This window comes from Pleurodeles waltl, chromosome 1_1, assembly GCF_031143425.1.
Source record: "Pleurodeles waltl isolate 20211129_DDA chromosome 1_1, aPleWal1.hap1.20221129, whole genome shotgun sequence".
NCBI classification, from domain to species: Eukaryota; Metazoa; Chordata; class Amphibia; order Caudata; family Salamandridae; genus Pleurodeles; species Pleurodeles waltl.
This window is the reverse complement of record NC_090436.1, coordinates 204,189,761-204,203,927: the sequence shown is the minus strand read 5'-3', so window position 1 is coordinate 204,203,927 and position 14,167 is coordinate 204,189,761. Positions and strand designations below refer to the sequence as shown.

Sequence of the window (14,167 nt, the reverse complement as noted above, 5' to 3'; positions counted from 1 at the left end):
GACTCCATTGGCTCCCAGTCAACAAGAGGATCACCTTCAGACTCCTCACCCACGCACACAAAGCCCTTCACAACCTCGGACCCAAACTCATCAACAACCGCGTCTCCTTCTACATTCCTCCGCGCACTCTACGCTCGACCGGACAGGCCCTGGCAGCCGTACCCCGCATCCGCAAAGCCACCGCCGGAGGAAGATCCTTCTCTTTCCTGGCAGCGAAGACCTGGAACTCTCTGCCCAGCCACCTTCGCGCCATGCCTGATCACCTCTCCTTCAGAAAGCAGCTCAAGACCTGGCTCTTCGAGCACTGCCCCCCCCCCCCCACCAGCGCCTTGAGACCCTTTATGGGTGAGTAGCGCGCTTTATAAATACGAATGATTGATTGATTGATCCCCTCAACCAACCAACCAATAATCCAATATCTCACACCTTCCAATTAGATCTAACATCAAAGTCCCGTGGATTAGTAATGTGTCACTGATAAACGACAAGCTCATCAATTTATCGTGTACACTGGACAGAGTAATCTTTTAGCACCCTACCTAGCAGGATTTCGTAAAGGCTTAAGCACTACTACAGCAAGAAAAATAATTTGACTACATTAACTGCACGTCGAGAAAAAAGATGCCCAAATACTTTTCCTCGATCTCTCAAATGCCTTGTACCCAACTGACACTACACCTTTGGGGTGAGGAATATGACGACGTTGAGTTTGAAATGTTAGTCCAGACACGATTCACATGTCAAGTGAAGATTGAGACATTTCAAATAAGAAAATAAGTGTGAGCGCAAGCGAGGCGACAGTCTACTGAAGAGCGATGGGAAAGTGAAAGGCACAGTGGAAACACTGATCGAAGATGAATGGGAGAACAGAGAAGAGCTGAAAGCTGACAGAACCCATTTCATTTAATTTAAGGTCTCGTGATGACATCATCGGGACAAATGTGATGGCGTTTCCGCTTCGTAATCAGGATAACAGGTAACTTGGGGATGTCGAATCTGAAATTTTTCTACCACCGCTGGTTGCTATATAAATCACTCAGTGGCACCCCACTTTCAGCCCCCGTTCCTCAAACAAAGAGATTTTGATTGTCCCTGTCCTAAGATCCCGGGTACCTGGGTGCCACCGGAGAGCCAGGCGACGGTAAGCTTTCTTAAGATCATCATCTGTGGCATCCCTGCGCACTCCCAACTCTTCGTAATGACACTTCATGGTGACACCATCTCAGAGCCCACAGACACGCTGAGACAGGGAACCGGCAGACACACTAAGGAGCAGAGACAAGAACGGACATGACGTATACGGTACCTCCGCGTAGACGCTAGTCACACCAACGATGATCACACTGAGAGAAGGGAGCAATGAGTAGTCATGGATACGTAAACCATAGCAACCCCTGAATCTGGGAAATAGTAGAATGATTTGAGTTCACCTCTCTGACGTGAAATTACGAAATGCCGACTTCTTTTAATATACCTTCGTAATATCAGGCTATAGTATAAGCACAGATTTTTTTTTTTGCTTTGCAGTTGCAAAAAAAGATCACTCATGTTAAAAACATGAACGAAATACAAAGTACGCATCAAATAACATTACATTTATCAAAACAAAGTTTAGTGGCTTCAAAACGCGTTTCTGATTTAGTCCTAAACTATCGACGACCAATGTACAAACTACTCTCTAAGATGGCTGCGAGGGTCACGTCTTTTTAGTGACGCTGCTGTTGGAGACACACCTCGTGCGAGGTCCGCCTCTGAGTCGTGAGTGGCGCGTTCCTGGTGTGTTGTAAGCACCAAATTACCCCTGTTTGAAGAGCGCGATTCAAGTGACACTATACTTATTATTTCTGAGATTTTTTCCCCGAGGCGTGTATTCTGCAGAGCGCAATAAAACATTGAGCTGGTAAGTGTCCGTAAGTTTGTGCTGTAGTGTGATGGCAGACACCTAAGTTATGAACCCATATTAAACGAAAATAAAAGAATACTCCTCCAGCCACAACTCTGCTGTCTAAAAGCTGTTGCTGCCTAGTGCAGATATACATGTTCTCCAACGTTTTCAAACGGGAAAGAGGGAGATAGTGATAACAATGTGGGGAATAGTTTTTCCATTGACCAGACAGAGGGTATTTTCTGTTAGTGTACTGCAGTGCACCACAGCACCCCCCTGAACAGCCTAGGAGACAAGCATATATTAGACTGCCCAGGCAAGATATCGATTTTCAAAATTTATCCTGTCAAAACTCTGGATATTTAGCCTATGTCTTAGTTTTCAGAAAAGGTCGACTGAGTAAGGAGGGACCATGCAGGTTTCCATGTATTCCAGTGGAGAATTAGTTAAGCAGCTCCTACCACAAAAGAGTGTAGTTAACCCACATGCTAATGCGTGTTACAGTTGTATTTATTTCCTCATCATGTCCCATTACAAGAGTTGGGCTTTGGCAGAGGCGTATGGAAACCCGATGGACTGTGGCTTTGTTCATGTTGTTTAAGCTACGTGCACAAATTATATGTATGCTTGCAAATAAAATATGTGTATGGTTGCAAATACAGAGATATGATGTGTTACTTCGTCACTGTGGGGGTATACCTATAGCACTACTCTGAGTGTCAAACTCCATTCGGTGTTGGGGGTGGGATCACAGGGCTTTCACTGGCCACTGGCCCCCACTTGTGGTGGTTGTTTATTTGGCCCTATTGTCCTGGGATCTGTCCTGCTCTGGATGTGCAAAGTTGTGCCAAGTACAACCCTTTCCGCACTGGAATCCCACAGTATTTTGAGTGAGGGTTCGCAGGCCGTTAGCCAATGAGAAAATGCTGTGGGTCAGTGTAATCAACATCTGTACACGTCTGAGCTTTGGCGCTGGGATGGGAGACCACAGACAGTGGCCCACTTCAGGGTCAAGGGTGCTGAGCAGCGTGTCTGCTGGGCTTGTCAGCAGCCACAGCATTCAAGCCAACACAGACTTTGGTGTTCATTACCAGCAATTGCAACTCCATGGGCTGGTGCAGGCGAATGCTCATCTTTGACCGTTATGGACTTAGAGGCTGATGCAGGTGGACACTCATCTTCTGCAGTTATGGCCCTTTAGGCCAATACAGACGGGCACTCGTCTTTGGCAGTTGCGGCCCAGGAAGCCAGTGCAAGTGTGCTTGTGTTTGGCAGTTGCAGCACTGGACTCCAGTTCACTTCTGTTCAGCAGCTCTAGCGCTGTTATGCCCCGGGAGGCCAGTGCAGTCGCTTCTCTCGGGTACCAGTGGCAGCACAAGGCCTTCACGGTTAATTGTGGGAACGCCAGGACACATGGTGACAGCTTGGTGAATAACTCTTTACACCGCTCTGAATGAGAGGGCCCTAGCATACTTTGGGTCAGGTTTGGCTTTGATCCCTCTCAGCAGTCATCTACTTCGTGGTGCCCCACACCCACAGAACACATTGGGTTTCTCCTCCTGCAGAGCCAGGAACTCTCTTTCACCTGTGAGCAGGGAGCAAGCAGCAGGGGTGTGGAATTCCTATAATCGTCTCCCAGGACATATTGTTTGGGGCCAAGGACAAGTTTTCATGTTTATTTTGACCTTGGGACAAGAAGGCCCAATGCCCTGCAGCACAAACCCTTTGGCTGCCAGTTTACAGTACCACATTATGGATCAGGGAAGGGCTGTAGGAAGCTGGCCTGGTGTGTGGTGAGCACCAAAGGTGTTATCACCGTATACCAGGTATCCCCTGTTAGTAAAGTGTAGGCAGTGTCTAGGAAGCCAGGGCTCTCTTGAGGTAGTTGTGGATGAGCAGCCAAGACTTATATAGGAGACATGCAAAGCTTATGCAATCCCACTTTAGTCACTCAGCACTCACACACAAAAGAACCACACAGTGTTACAAAAATAAAGGAACTTTATTATAGTAACACAAATACTAAAATATTGTATAGACAATCCCCCAACTAGAGGTACGTAAGCACATTATTATATACATATTAGCAATCAGGAAACAGCATAGACAGCAATAGACATTGGTAAAAACAATAACAAACAGTGAGAGGCCTAGGGGAGGGCCAAACCTTATACTAAATAAGTGGAATGTGAAAGGCAGTCCCACACCCAAGGAAGTGGAATCGGTAGAGGGGAGCTGGAGAACTTAGGACCCCCAAGAGGTGAGTTCCAGAGTGACCCCCAGAGAACAGGAGAGCAGAGGTAAGTCCCTGGTTTTCCCCAAAACCAACAGGAGGACTTCAAAAAGGATTATGCAAGACCCAGTCAAGACTGGAAGACCCCAAAGGTGGATATTTACAGAAGAGGACCTGCAAAGGAAGGGGACCAAGTCCAGTCCCAGTTGGAGTGTCCAGTGGTCGCAGGAGTCACTACTCACCCTTCTGTGGATGCAGGACCAGGTCGACAGTGGATGAAGAAGGTCAGCAGTGCAGCACATGAGCTGAAGAGGAGACCCAGACGTGATGCAAGTGATGTCCCACATTAGCGGTTGAGATACAGTTGGTTAGTAGTGCTGGAAAACCACCAACGAGCCTTGGCAAATGCAAGAGACAGAGAAGAAGGTTTGGAAGGCTGAAGATGACCAGCAAGGTCCAGGGGACTCAACCCAAAGTCTCTCAGCTGGGAGGGCCACAAGAAGAGGAGGCAGTCCCCACTGGCAGTAGGCACAGGAGTCTCAGTGAGGCCCACACAGCATACCTGAAGAGGAGTCCAATGTTGCTGGAGCAGCAGGCAGGAGACTGAGCTTTGCAGGAAAGAGTCCTGGGGGCCAGGGCTACACGGAGCCTGAAGATCGCTTTGAGGAGGAACAAACACGCCTTGATAGCTGCATGAGTCAGAGTGCACAGGGGTACTGTCTTGCAAGAGGCTTACCGTCTCCCTATTTGGCCAGCTGGTAGAGGGGGCCAAGGGGACCACTCCAGACCACCACCTTTGATGCAGGATCCATGCAGCTCCAGAGGAGAGAAGATCCACCTAGCAGGTCGTTGTTGCAGTTGGTGCCTGTGGATGCAGGGGAGTGACTCCTTCACTTCAAGGGAGATTCCTTCTTACTTCTTGTGCAGACTGAATACTCGTCGCCCTCAGAGGATGCACAGCCGGGGAAATATTGCAGTTGCTGAGAGGAGCCGGAGAACCAATGTTGCAGAGCGTAGTTGTCGCTGAAGTTGCAGATTGTCAGTTCCTGGAGGGTCCAATATCCGTCCCGGTGTTCAGAAAATGACGTGAACAATGCAGAGGAGTCCTGCTGGAATCTTGCACATCGAATCTGAGGACCCACCCAAGAGGGAGATTGTAAATAGCCCAGGAAGGGGGATTGGTCCCCTAGCAGGCTGATCACCTATTAGGAGGAGCTGTGACGTCACCTACCTGACCTGGCCACTCAGATGCTCCCAGGGGCTTCTGCCCACCTTGTAATTCAAGATGGCAGAATCATGTGGCCACCCGGAGGAGCTCTCGGCACCACCCTTAGGGTGGTGATGGACAGGGGAGTGGACATTCCCCTTGTCCAGTTTTGCGCCAGAGCAGGGACAAGGGGTCCCTGGACTGGTGCAAACCGGTTTATACAAGGAGGGCATCAAATGTGCCTTTCAAAGCATACCAGTGTCTTGGGGAGGCTATGCCTCCCAAGCCATGTAACACCTATTTCCAAATGAGAGGGTGTTGCTTCCCTCTCCCAGAGGAAATCCTTTGTTCTGCCTGAGCTGGTCAGGTAGCAGGAGAGCAGAAACCTGTCTGAGGGGTGGCAGCAGTGCAGGCTGCCCAGAAAACCCCAGAAGACTGGAAGGAGGAATGCTGGGGATCCTCTAAGGAGCCCCAGAGTGCATGGAATCATACACCAATACTGACAACAGTATTGGGGTATGATTCCGACATGTTTGTTACCAAACATGCCCAGGGTCGGAGTTATCATTATGTAGCTGGACATATGTGACATTATGTGACCTGTGTCCAGTACACAGGTAAAATGGCTTCCCCACACTTATGAAGCCCAGTGTAATGGAGCTGGAGTTCATAGGGGCACCTCTGCTCATGCACGGGTGCCCTCACACACAGGTACCTGCTCACTGCATTCTGGACTAGGAGGGCCTACCATAGGGGGACATACAGTCACCTGTAGTGAAAGGGTGCATGCACCTTTTCACGCACGTTGCAATGGCAGGCCTGCAGACACCTTTTGCATGGGCTCCCATGGGTGGTACAATACATGCTGAAGCCCATAGGGAACCCCTGGTGCCCCTGTTCCCTGTGTAACTAAGTACCATATACTAGGGACTTATATGGGGGCAGCAGCATGCCAAGTGTGGGGTGTGCACAATCCTAGGCAACCAAATTTAGAGGGAGAGAGCACAATCATTGGGGTCCTGGTTAGCAGGATCCCAGTGAAAATAGTCAAAACACACTGACATTAGGCAAACAGTGGGGGTAACCATGCCAAAAAGAGGGTACTTTCCTACAAGGGCATTTTCTGCAGCTAAGGTTATATTTATTTTCATATGTTAATGGTCAAACTTATATGGTTCATTAATACAAAGCCTTTGTTATTAGGGTGAGTGTTCTAAGGAATTGTTGTAGGCTTTGAATGCACTGTTGACAGTGGTCCCAGTTTAAAAATGTGTACACACGTTTGGCAAGTTTAACAATCTGAGGCTACATACAATGCTCCCTGAATGATTTCTGTTTTAGATGCAAATATATGCAAAAGATTGAAAGCAAGATTGATGAGTGTTTACTTTCAAATTAAATGTTCACAAAAAATGCACCTAGGAAATACACATTTTGCTAAACTACTGTGAAACCTAAGGTACTATTTCTTTGAAGCATCATCTACTAAAATGTGTTGGTGCATGCCAGTATTCCCAAAAATATTCATAATGGAAAATCAGTGCAACCAGTTTCCACAAGATTATGTGAAACATAAAAATAAACAATCATTGCCAGTAGGCCTGACATTGGTGGTCAGCCTTTTGGTTTTGTCAATGTTTGTCTTGTTTTGACATGTTTTTTTTAAAACTTTATGGTTGTGGGAGCTGTCAGACCCTCACCATTCTAATAAACATTATCAAAAAGCAATATTTTTTGGTCTCAAAAAGCGCACATTGCCACAATAGCCTGTGACACCGAGCAAAACTACTTTGTATGCCAATATGCTCCATGTGAGAGTGCAGAATGCTATCACTCACAGTGAAGAGCGCCTACAGAGAGAGAGAATATTAGTGAAAACAAAAGATCTTGGTTAACTCACAACCTAATTAGGGGCCCAATTCCTAAAACAAGTCACAAAAGAGCACCCATGATGCATGCTCTTGCATTAGTGCAGATTTACAGATTTTATGAATTCACAATAATTTGCAGAAGTAGGCCAAGAAATTGCACTCCTAAAAATTATTTGTGATCTGCATTTTAGCACAAGCAAATATGCATGTGTAGATTTGCTCATGCGAAAATCTGTTGAGCATTTACAAGTTCACTTTCCCTCCAACCGCTTGTTTCCCAAATGTGGAAGAAGTTTTATTTCTGCCCTTGTCAGGAGTAAATTTCCAACTTTTCTCAGAATGAGAAAGATTAGAGACTAGCTGGTAAAAACTTCTAAAACATGCACGTTAGAAGGTTTGCCCAGTCTCCAATGCACTTTCCAACCCCTGAAATATTGCTCAATGCTACCGCCAGGCACTTGGGCAGACAAGCAGCTTTTCCAGCACGTTGCTAACTCCAAGTGATGTTCTCTCACTCCTGAGACGCTGGCTGTCCTGCAGGCACTGGCCCTGTCATACATCAGTCCTCCAAGTAGTCTGGAGAGCACTCTCTTCTGTGGTCATGAAGGGCTTGGAACAGAGTGGGGTGGTTTGAATGGTAAGTTTTTTTTTTTTTTTTTTTTTTTTTTTTTTTAATACATATTTTCTAGACTGGGATGTGGATTGACTGTTTCAGGCTTCAGAACCAGTTTGAGTTGGTTATCTTTCTGTTATTCAGGTCCCAGGTTGCTCTCCAGACACCCTTTTCTTCAATGTGTTGGTATTCAAAGTAGGTAGCTATGGACCTGGGTTCAAACATGGGCACAATGAAGTGTTAATCTCTGTGCACCTGGCTGACATCACCTTTCTGTAGGAATAATCAAAGACAGATGAGAGGGGAGGTGCTGCCTAGAAATGTCCTCACCTTGAACAATAGAAACTTCCGTTCCTCACCCCTATCTCCTACCACCTGTCATTGTCAGGAAGAACTAGCCAGCATCTCTTTGTGACCAAGGCCTTCAATGAATTTCCAATGGTAGCCCTGTTTCTGTCCTCCTTTCTTCAGTGTCTGGGTCTCCACCCTCCAGCCACAAGAATGCAGTCAATACATTTCCACTATCTGGCAAAGCTGTGTACATCCTACATACAAAATGGATCCCCCTGGCCCAGTTAGTCAGAATTTGACTATACATAGCCCTGCTAGCATGTATGTGGTGCATATACTGGTGCTCAACACAAATACAAGATGTCAGCACAACGGCCTGGGGCTCACACAACAGCAGACTACACGAAAGGAGCCAGTAGATCGCACTCTCCTTTTCACAGAGAAAAAAGTCAGGTTACAATAATGAGTCACAAAAAACAAAGTACCCTGCCACCACCGCTTAACATGATTTACCCCGGGCATGCACAGTGATCCTGTTACTTTTATGAAGACATGTTTACTGCACCCCTCTAGGTCGCAGACCAGGGCCTGGACCTCACAAAGCCAAGGACAGGCCTGGTCCCCACACACATGCTAGATTAGCATGGTGCCAGTAACAAACAAAAAGTCAAGAAACCAGTTTCATATACAAATTGGGACTCAGGGCCGGTTCACATCCGTCTACAATACAGAAGACATTCCAATCCCACTATGTTGGAAAATGGGTTATTGGTAGGGCAGGTAGGTACCTACACCTAGCAACAAGCCACTAACCTCCACATAGGTACAGTTAGGTCTCAGTAAATTAATCCCAGCTCAACCCTTGGTAGCTTGGCAACGAGCGTCAAGGCTTAACTTAGGAGACAAAGTGTAAAGCATTCAAATATCACAAAACAGTAATTAAATAAAACACAGGAAACAGTTTAAAAATCCAAAACCAATTTATAAAAATAGTTTATATTTTTATCTTTAAAATGACACAAAAACGATTAAAATCGGTTCAGGGGAACCGGAGATATTAATTTTTAAAGAATTATTACTTTTCTAGCGCTTAGAAACAAAAAGCGCCAATCGGGTCATCTGGTTGCACCTCGACCGGGACAAGGTCAAACTTTCAGGCCGACCGCGATGGAGCCCTGCTCGGCTACAGATCGCGCGAGGCCTCGGTTAAAAAGTTACCTTCTGACTTAGTCTTTATTTTGAAGTTTTTCTTCACCGGGACGAACCTGCCAGTTGAATCCGACCTCCTGGAGCCCTTGTCCGGATACGCGATGTGGGTTTCTTCGGTGGAGACTTTTACCTTCGGACTTAGTCGTTTTTTCGAGATGAAAATCCTTTGACCGGGTTAAACCTGGATCTTGATCAGACGTCCATGGAGCCCTTCTCGGATACGATGGCTGGGAGGTCCCGGTCAACTTTTTACGTTCGGACTTAGTCTCTTTTTTGGATGTTTTTCTTTACCGGGACGAACCACGAAGTCAGGCCGGGTCGCGGTTGAGGCAAGTCGGCTAGAATTTCCGCGGCGGGTCGGTCCCTCTCTGGAGCTTTTTTCCCAAAATTCTCAAATCTTTTCCAAACTTCTGGGGCTTCACCCAGATGTTCTTTGATGGTCCTTGGGGGGTGCGGACTTCAACTCCCAGAATGCACCTGGCGCAAACTCCTTTTTCGCCACTGGACAGTGGTCAGCTGGTCGCTTTCTTCAGGAGTTGGTGCAGGGGACTCGGGTTAGCAATTTTTCACCTGTAGCAAACAGGGAGTCCCTCCTTGAACCAGTTGAAGCCAGGCAAAGTCCTTCTTGTGGTGAAGCCCAAGTGTGCAGCTGGTGCAGTCCTTCTGAGTGCAGGTTCCAGGTGCAGGCCAGGGGTCCAGCAGGGCAGTCCTTCTTCTCCTTTAGTTCCTTTCTTGTTGAAATCTGGTAGGGATCTGAGGTGTGGGGTCAGGTCTGCCAGTTTTATCCTTGCTCCTGGGTGAAAAGCAGGGGGGTCCTGATCCTCCAATCAGGTACAGGGTCGTCCCCCTGTGATGACCACTTCCTGGGAAGTGTGGCAAAAATCCATCCCAAAAGGCAACAGTCTCTAAAAATCCAACATGGCTGAATCTGATTTTTGGAGGTTACATCTGGCTGAGCCCACCCACTGGTGTGGCAAAAAATCATAAACACACCCCTCTCCTGCCCTCTCTCAATCTAATCAAGGGGGCACCTAGTTGTCTGGGGTTGCAGGATGTGGGGGTGTTGCTGGGTGCTCCAAATGTCCTTCTCTGCCTTTGAAGACCAGTTTGGCCGCCCTCCCCCTTCCTGCCTCACCATCTGCTGAGGGGAGATTCTCTCCCCCAAGCACATTCCTTTGTGTGAAGTCAGGCCACTTCACACCTCATCAAGGCAGCCTGGCAGAAGCTGCTGCAGGCTGGCCAATCAGAGCACAGCAGCAAAAACAATGCAGAGCTGACATTGGCAACTTTTTAGGTAAAGTCTAAACTTTTTACCTGAACAAGTTATATTAAATCCCACAACTGGAAGTTGTGGGATTTATTACAACAATTAATTTGATACCAAATTCTTGGTATGTAACATTTAAGGAGACTTTAAAATTTAAAATAAAGTCTGCCCATTCTAGCCTATGAAGGCCATTTACTTCAATGAGGGAAAAACGAATTTGGCTGTTTTTACCTCACCAGGGCTTATAAACCTATTTTTATAAAGTCCCTGCTTATAGTTACATGGCACCCAGCCCTAGGGGCACATAGGGCACACCTTAGGGGTGACTTATATGTAAAAATAAGGTAGTTTAAGACTTTGGAAGTACCTTTAATTCCAAAGTCGAATTTGCATATAACTTTAATTTAAAAGCAGCCAGCAAGGCAGGCCTGCTTTTAAAATGACACTGGGCACCTCAGCAGTGCACCTAGGTGTGCACCACCTATGCTGTGGTCCCTAAACCTACATGCCCTACCATATACTAGGGACTTATAGGTAGGTTCACTTAGCCAATTATAATTAGCCTAATTTGCATATTGATTTTACACAGAGCACAGGCCCTGGGACTGGTTAGCAGTACCCAGGGCACCATCAGAGTCAGGAAAACACCAGCATAAAGTGGAAAATGGGGGCAAAAAGTTAGGGGGCCTCTGCAATCAGCCCTGTTTTCCCACACAACCCCCCCCCCCCCCAGCCCACACGCCCAGGAGACTCAGCCCAACCCTGGGAGAGTCTTCCTGGCTTGTTAGGCGAGGAAGACAGTGAAGAAAACTGGCTGTCCCTTTGCAGGGCCTACTCTGCCTTATATCCTCCTGTCAGGGTCACTCCCTCTGGGTAGTGAACCCACCCCAACAATGAAAGGACCCATTTCAAACTGAAACTTCCCTCTAGGGGGGTCTTCCTCCTCTCTCTCTGCCAACTTGGGTAGTGAGGTGCCCACCTCCCCTACTCCTAACTTTGCTAGGGCAACACCTAGCTTACCCAAAGAGGTCACCCAACACTTGAGCAACCCCACCATGACCAACAGGGTCAGGGGGCCTACTTTGCTATTGGCCCTGGGGTCTGCCTCCCAGGCCAAGTACAGTGCTGCCAGGAAGGCTAGTACCCAGCAGAGGCTACTGACAGCTGTCGGTACCCAGAACCACACCCTAAGCTCTCCACTGACAGGTGGCTGAGCTGCTTTAGGGGCAACTTTGGGGTCCTGGCACCCCTCTTGCTGTCTAGAGTGGGGGGCTACCACCTCCTGTGGCAGACACCCTCCTTCCACTCTCCCTTCTGTCAGTGCAGGGGCAACACCCTGCATCTGGACAGCTGCCTGACTACTCAGGACTTCCTTGGGGTCAGGGGAGGCCTCACCAGTGCCAACTCTGGGCTCCCCCCCTACTGGGGCAGAAGGCCTTTGGCTCCCTGGAACTCTCTTTAAGAGTGGCCTACCCTTCCTTTTCTTCTTTCCTTTTCTTGGGGACCCCTGTCTCCTAACTGTAGGGACTGACTCCCCAGGACTTTGGGTTGGGGGGGCGCCCTGGGCGACCACCCCATGTGGGACCAGACTCACCTCTGGGAGGTCATTGCCCAGGATACAATCTAGGGGGAGGTCAGCACTGACTACCACCCTAAACCAGTCAAGGATACCCTCCCTCTCTAGGGGCACTATGGCTACAGGTTTGGTGGTGACCTCCCCTGTGGCTATCCTGACTTTCCTTGTCTCTCCTGAGACATACATGTCTGGGGTCACTAACCGGTCACTCACTATAGTGTGACTGGCACAGGTGTCTCTCAGGCCAGTGGTAGGGATCCCATTCACCTGAATGGGGTGGAAGTGCCTACTTCCACCCTCAGGGATCACCAGTTTACCATCTGGTCCTGTCTCCCAGCTCAATGCTAGGAGGACTTCATCATCTGAGGAGTCCTCCTCCATGGCTACACTGGACAGCCCAGTGCTAACCACCTTCTTTGGACAGGCTGCATCTCCTCTGAAGTGACCTGTCTGCTGACAGTCAAAGCAAGCCCTACTGTCCAAGAGCTTTTTTAACCCTGGGTCTAACTGTCTCTGCTGGTCAGAGTGGGATTTACTCTCCTCCTTCTTAGGGTTCTGGGGTACAGAGGGAGTCTCTGTGGTGGGCTTACCACCTCCCTCCTTAGGTTTTTGGGGACCTGTCCCCCCCTTCTTGGAGTCTCCCCCCTGGGACTTGACAACCACCCTGGTTCTCAACCACTCATCAGCTGCCTCCCCTAGCTCTCTAGGGTTGGTCTGCTTAGAGTCCACTAGATGCTGGCGTAACCTTTCTTGGGTACAATTGGTCAAGATGTGCTCTCTCATGATCAGATTGTATAACCCCTCATAAGTATCTACTTTGTTACCAATAATCCAGCCCTCTAGTGCCTTTAGTGAAATGTCCACAAAGTCAACCCAAGACTGGGTACTGACCTTCTGGGTGTCCCTGAATTTCATTCTATATTGCTCTGGGGTCAGACCAAACTTCTTGGCTAAGCACCTCTTCATACTAGGGTATGAATCTGCCTCCTCCCCCCTTAAGGTCAGAAGCCTATCCCTCCCTGAGTTGGGGACCAACTCCCACAAAAGGGAACCCCAGTATTGAGGCCTAACCCTTCTCATTTGGAGTGCCCTCTCAAAGGCCCCCAGCCACTTATCTATGTCATCCCCCTCTACATAAGCAGGAACTACCCCCTTGGGTAACCTGGGGCAAACTCCCCCACCCATGGACACCTCAGCTTCTTTATCGCTGCTTCCATCTCTTTTCTCTTTGTATGCCCACTTTTTCTTTTCTAGGGCCAGCTTCTCTGCTTCCAAAGCTATGTATGCTAGCTGGGCCTCCAGCTCTCTTTCTCTGATGGATGGGTTCTCTCCTCCTGAAAGGACCCCCTTCCCACCACTAGCTTTGGATCTGCCCCTAGTGACTGTATTTACTGAGGACCGTTCTTCCTCATCCTCACTTAGGCTCAGATGCCTTCCCTCCCCTGAGTGGTTAGAGCTAGCATCCTCCCTTCTTTCTCCCTCCTCTGGAGCTTCTTCTGACTCTACCTCTTGGGCCTCAGCCCATGCTGTCAGGGATGTGATCAGGATTTGCTTCCTGAGATCAGTGGTTGCAGGCAACCCTCTTTCAATACACAACCCCCTAAGCTGGACTACTGTCAGTGTGGGTAGGCTAGCCAGATCAAGCTCCATGGTTCCCTAGTTTTGTGTCAACAAAAACTTTTTGCAAAAATTGGAAACAAGAATTTAGAAAAATTACAAAAATTCAATAATTGAAATTAATCCAAATTAAAAATTAAAAACAATTTTTGCACTAGGACAATTTAAAGGATTTTTAATTTGTTTTACCTAAAACTGTAACGTGATATTGAACACAAGTACAGGATCCCGTCGCTGCTTCAAATTATGTTGGAAAATGGGTTATTGATAGGGCAGGTAGGTACCTACACCTCCACATAGGTACAGTTAGGTCTCAGTAAATTAATCCCAGCTCAACCCTTGGTAGCTTGGCAACGAGCGTCAAGGCTTAACTTAGGAGACAAAGTGTAAAGCATTCA

At 47.9% G+C, this 14,167-nt stretch overlaps 2 protein-coding genes across 3 annotated transcripts in view; one reads left to right on the top strand and one right to left on the bottom strand.

Moving 5' to 3' along the window:
* DNAJC21 (DnaJ heat shock protein family (Hsp40) member C21) overlaps positions 1–1,296 on the bottom strand; it is a 191,935-nt gene extending 190,639 nt beyond the window's left edge. Inside the window, exon 1 of one of the 2 annotated variants that reach the window (XM_069220760.1) lies at positions 1,114–1,296. In XM_069220760.1, coding sequence (XP_069076861.1) covers positions 1,114–1,210 — 97 coding nt within the window. In that variant the 5' untranslated portion in view covers positions 1,211–1,296. The remainder of the gene's footprint in view (positions 1–1,113) is intronic. The other variant, XM_069220748.1, reaches the window with a different exon arrangement.
* A 431-nt stretch (positions 1,297–1,727) lies between these two features.
* RAD1 (RAD1 checkpoint DNA exonuclease) overlaps positions 1,728–14,167 on the top strand; it is a 75,410-nt gene continuing 62,970 nt past the window's right edge. Inside the window, exon 1 of the mRNA XM_069220718.1 lies at positions 1,728–1,900. The gene's annotated coding sequence lies outside the window, so the exon portion shown is untranslated. The remainder of the gene's footprint in view (positions 1,901–14,167) is intronic.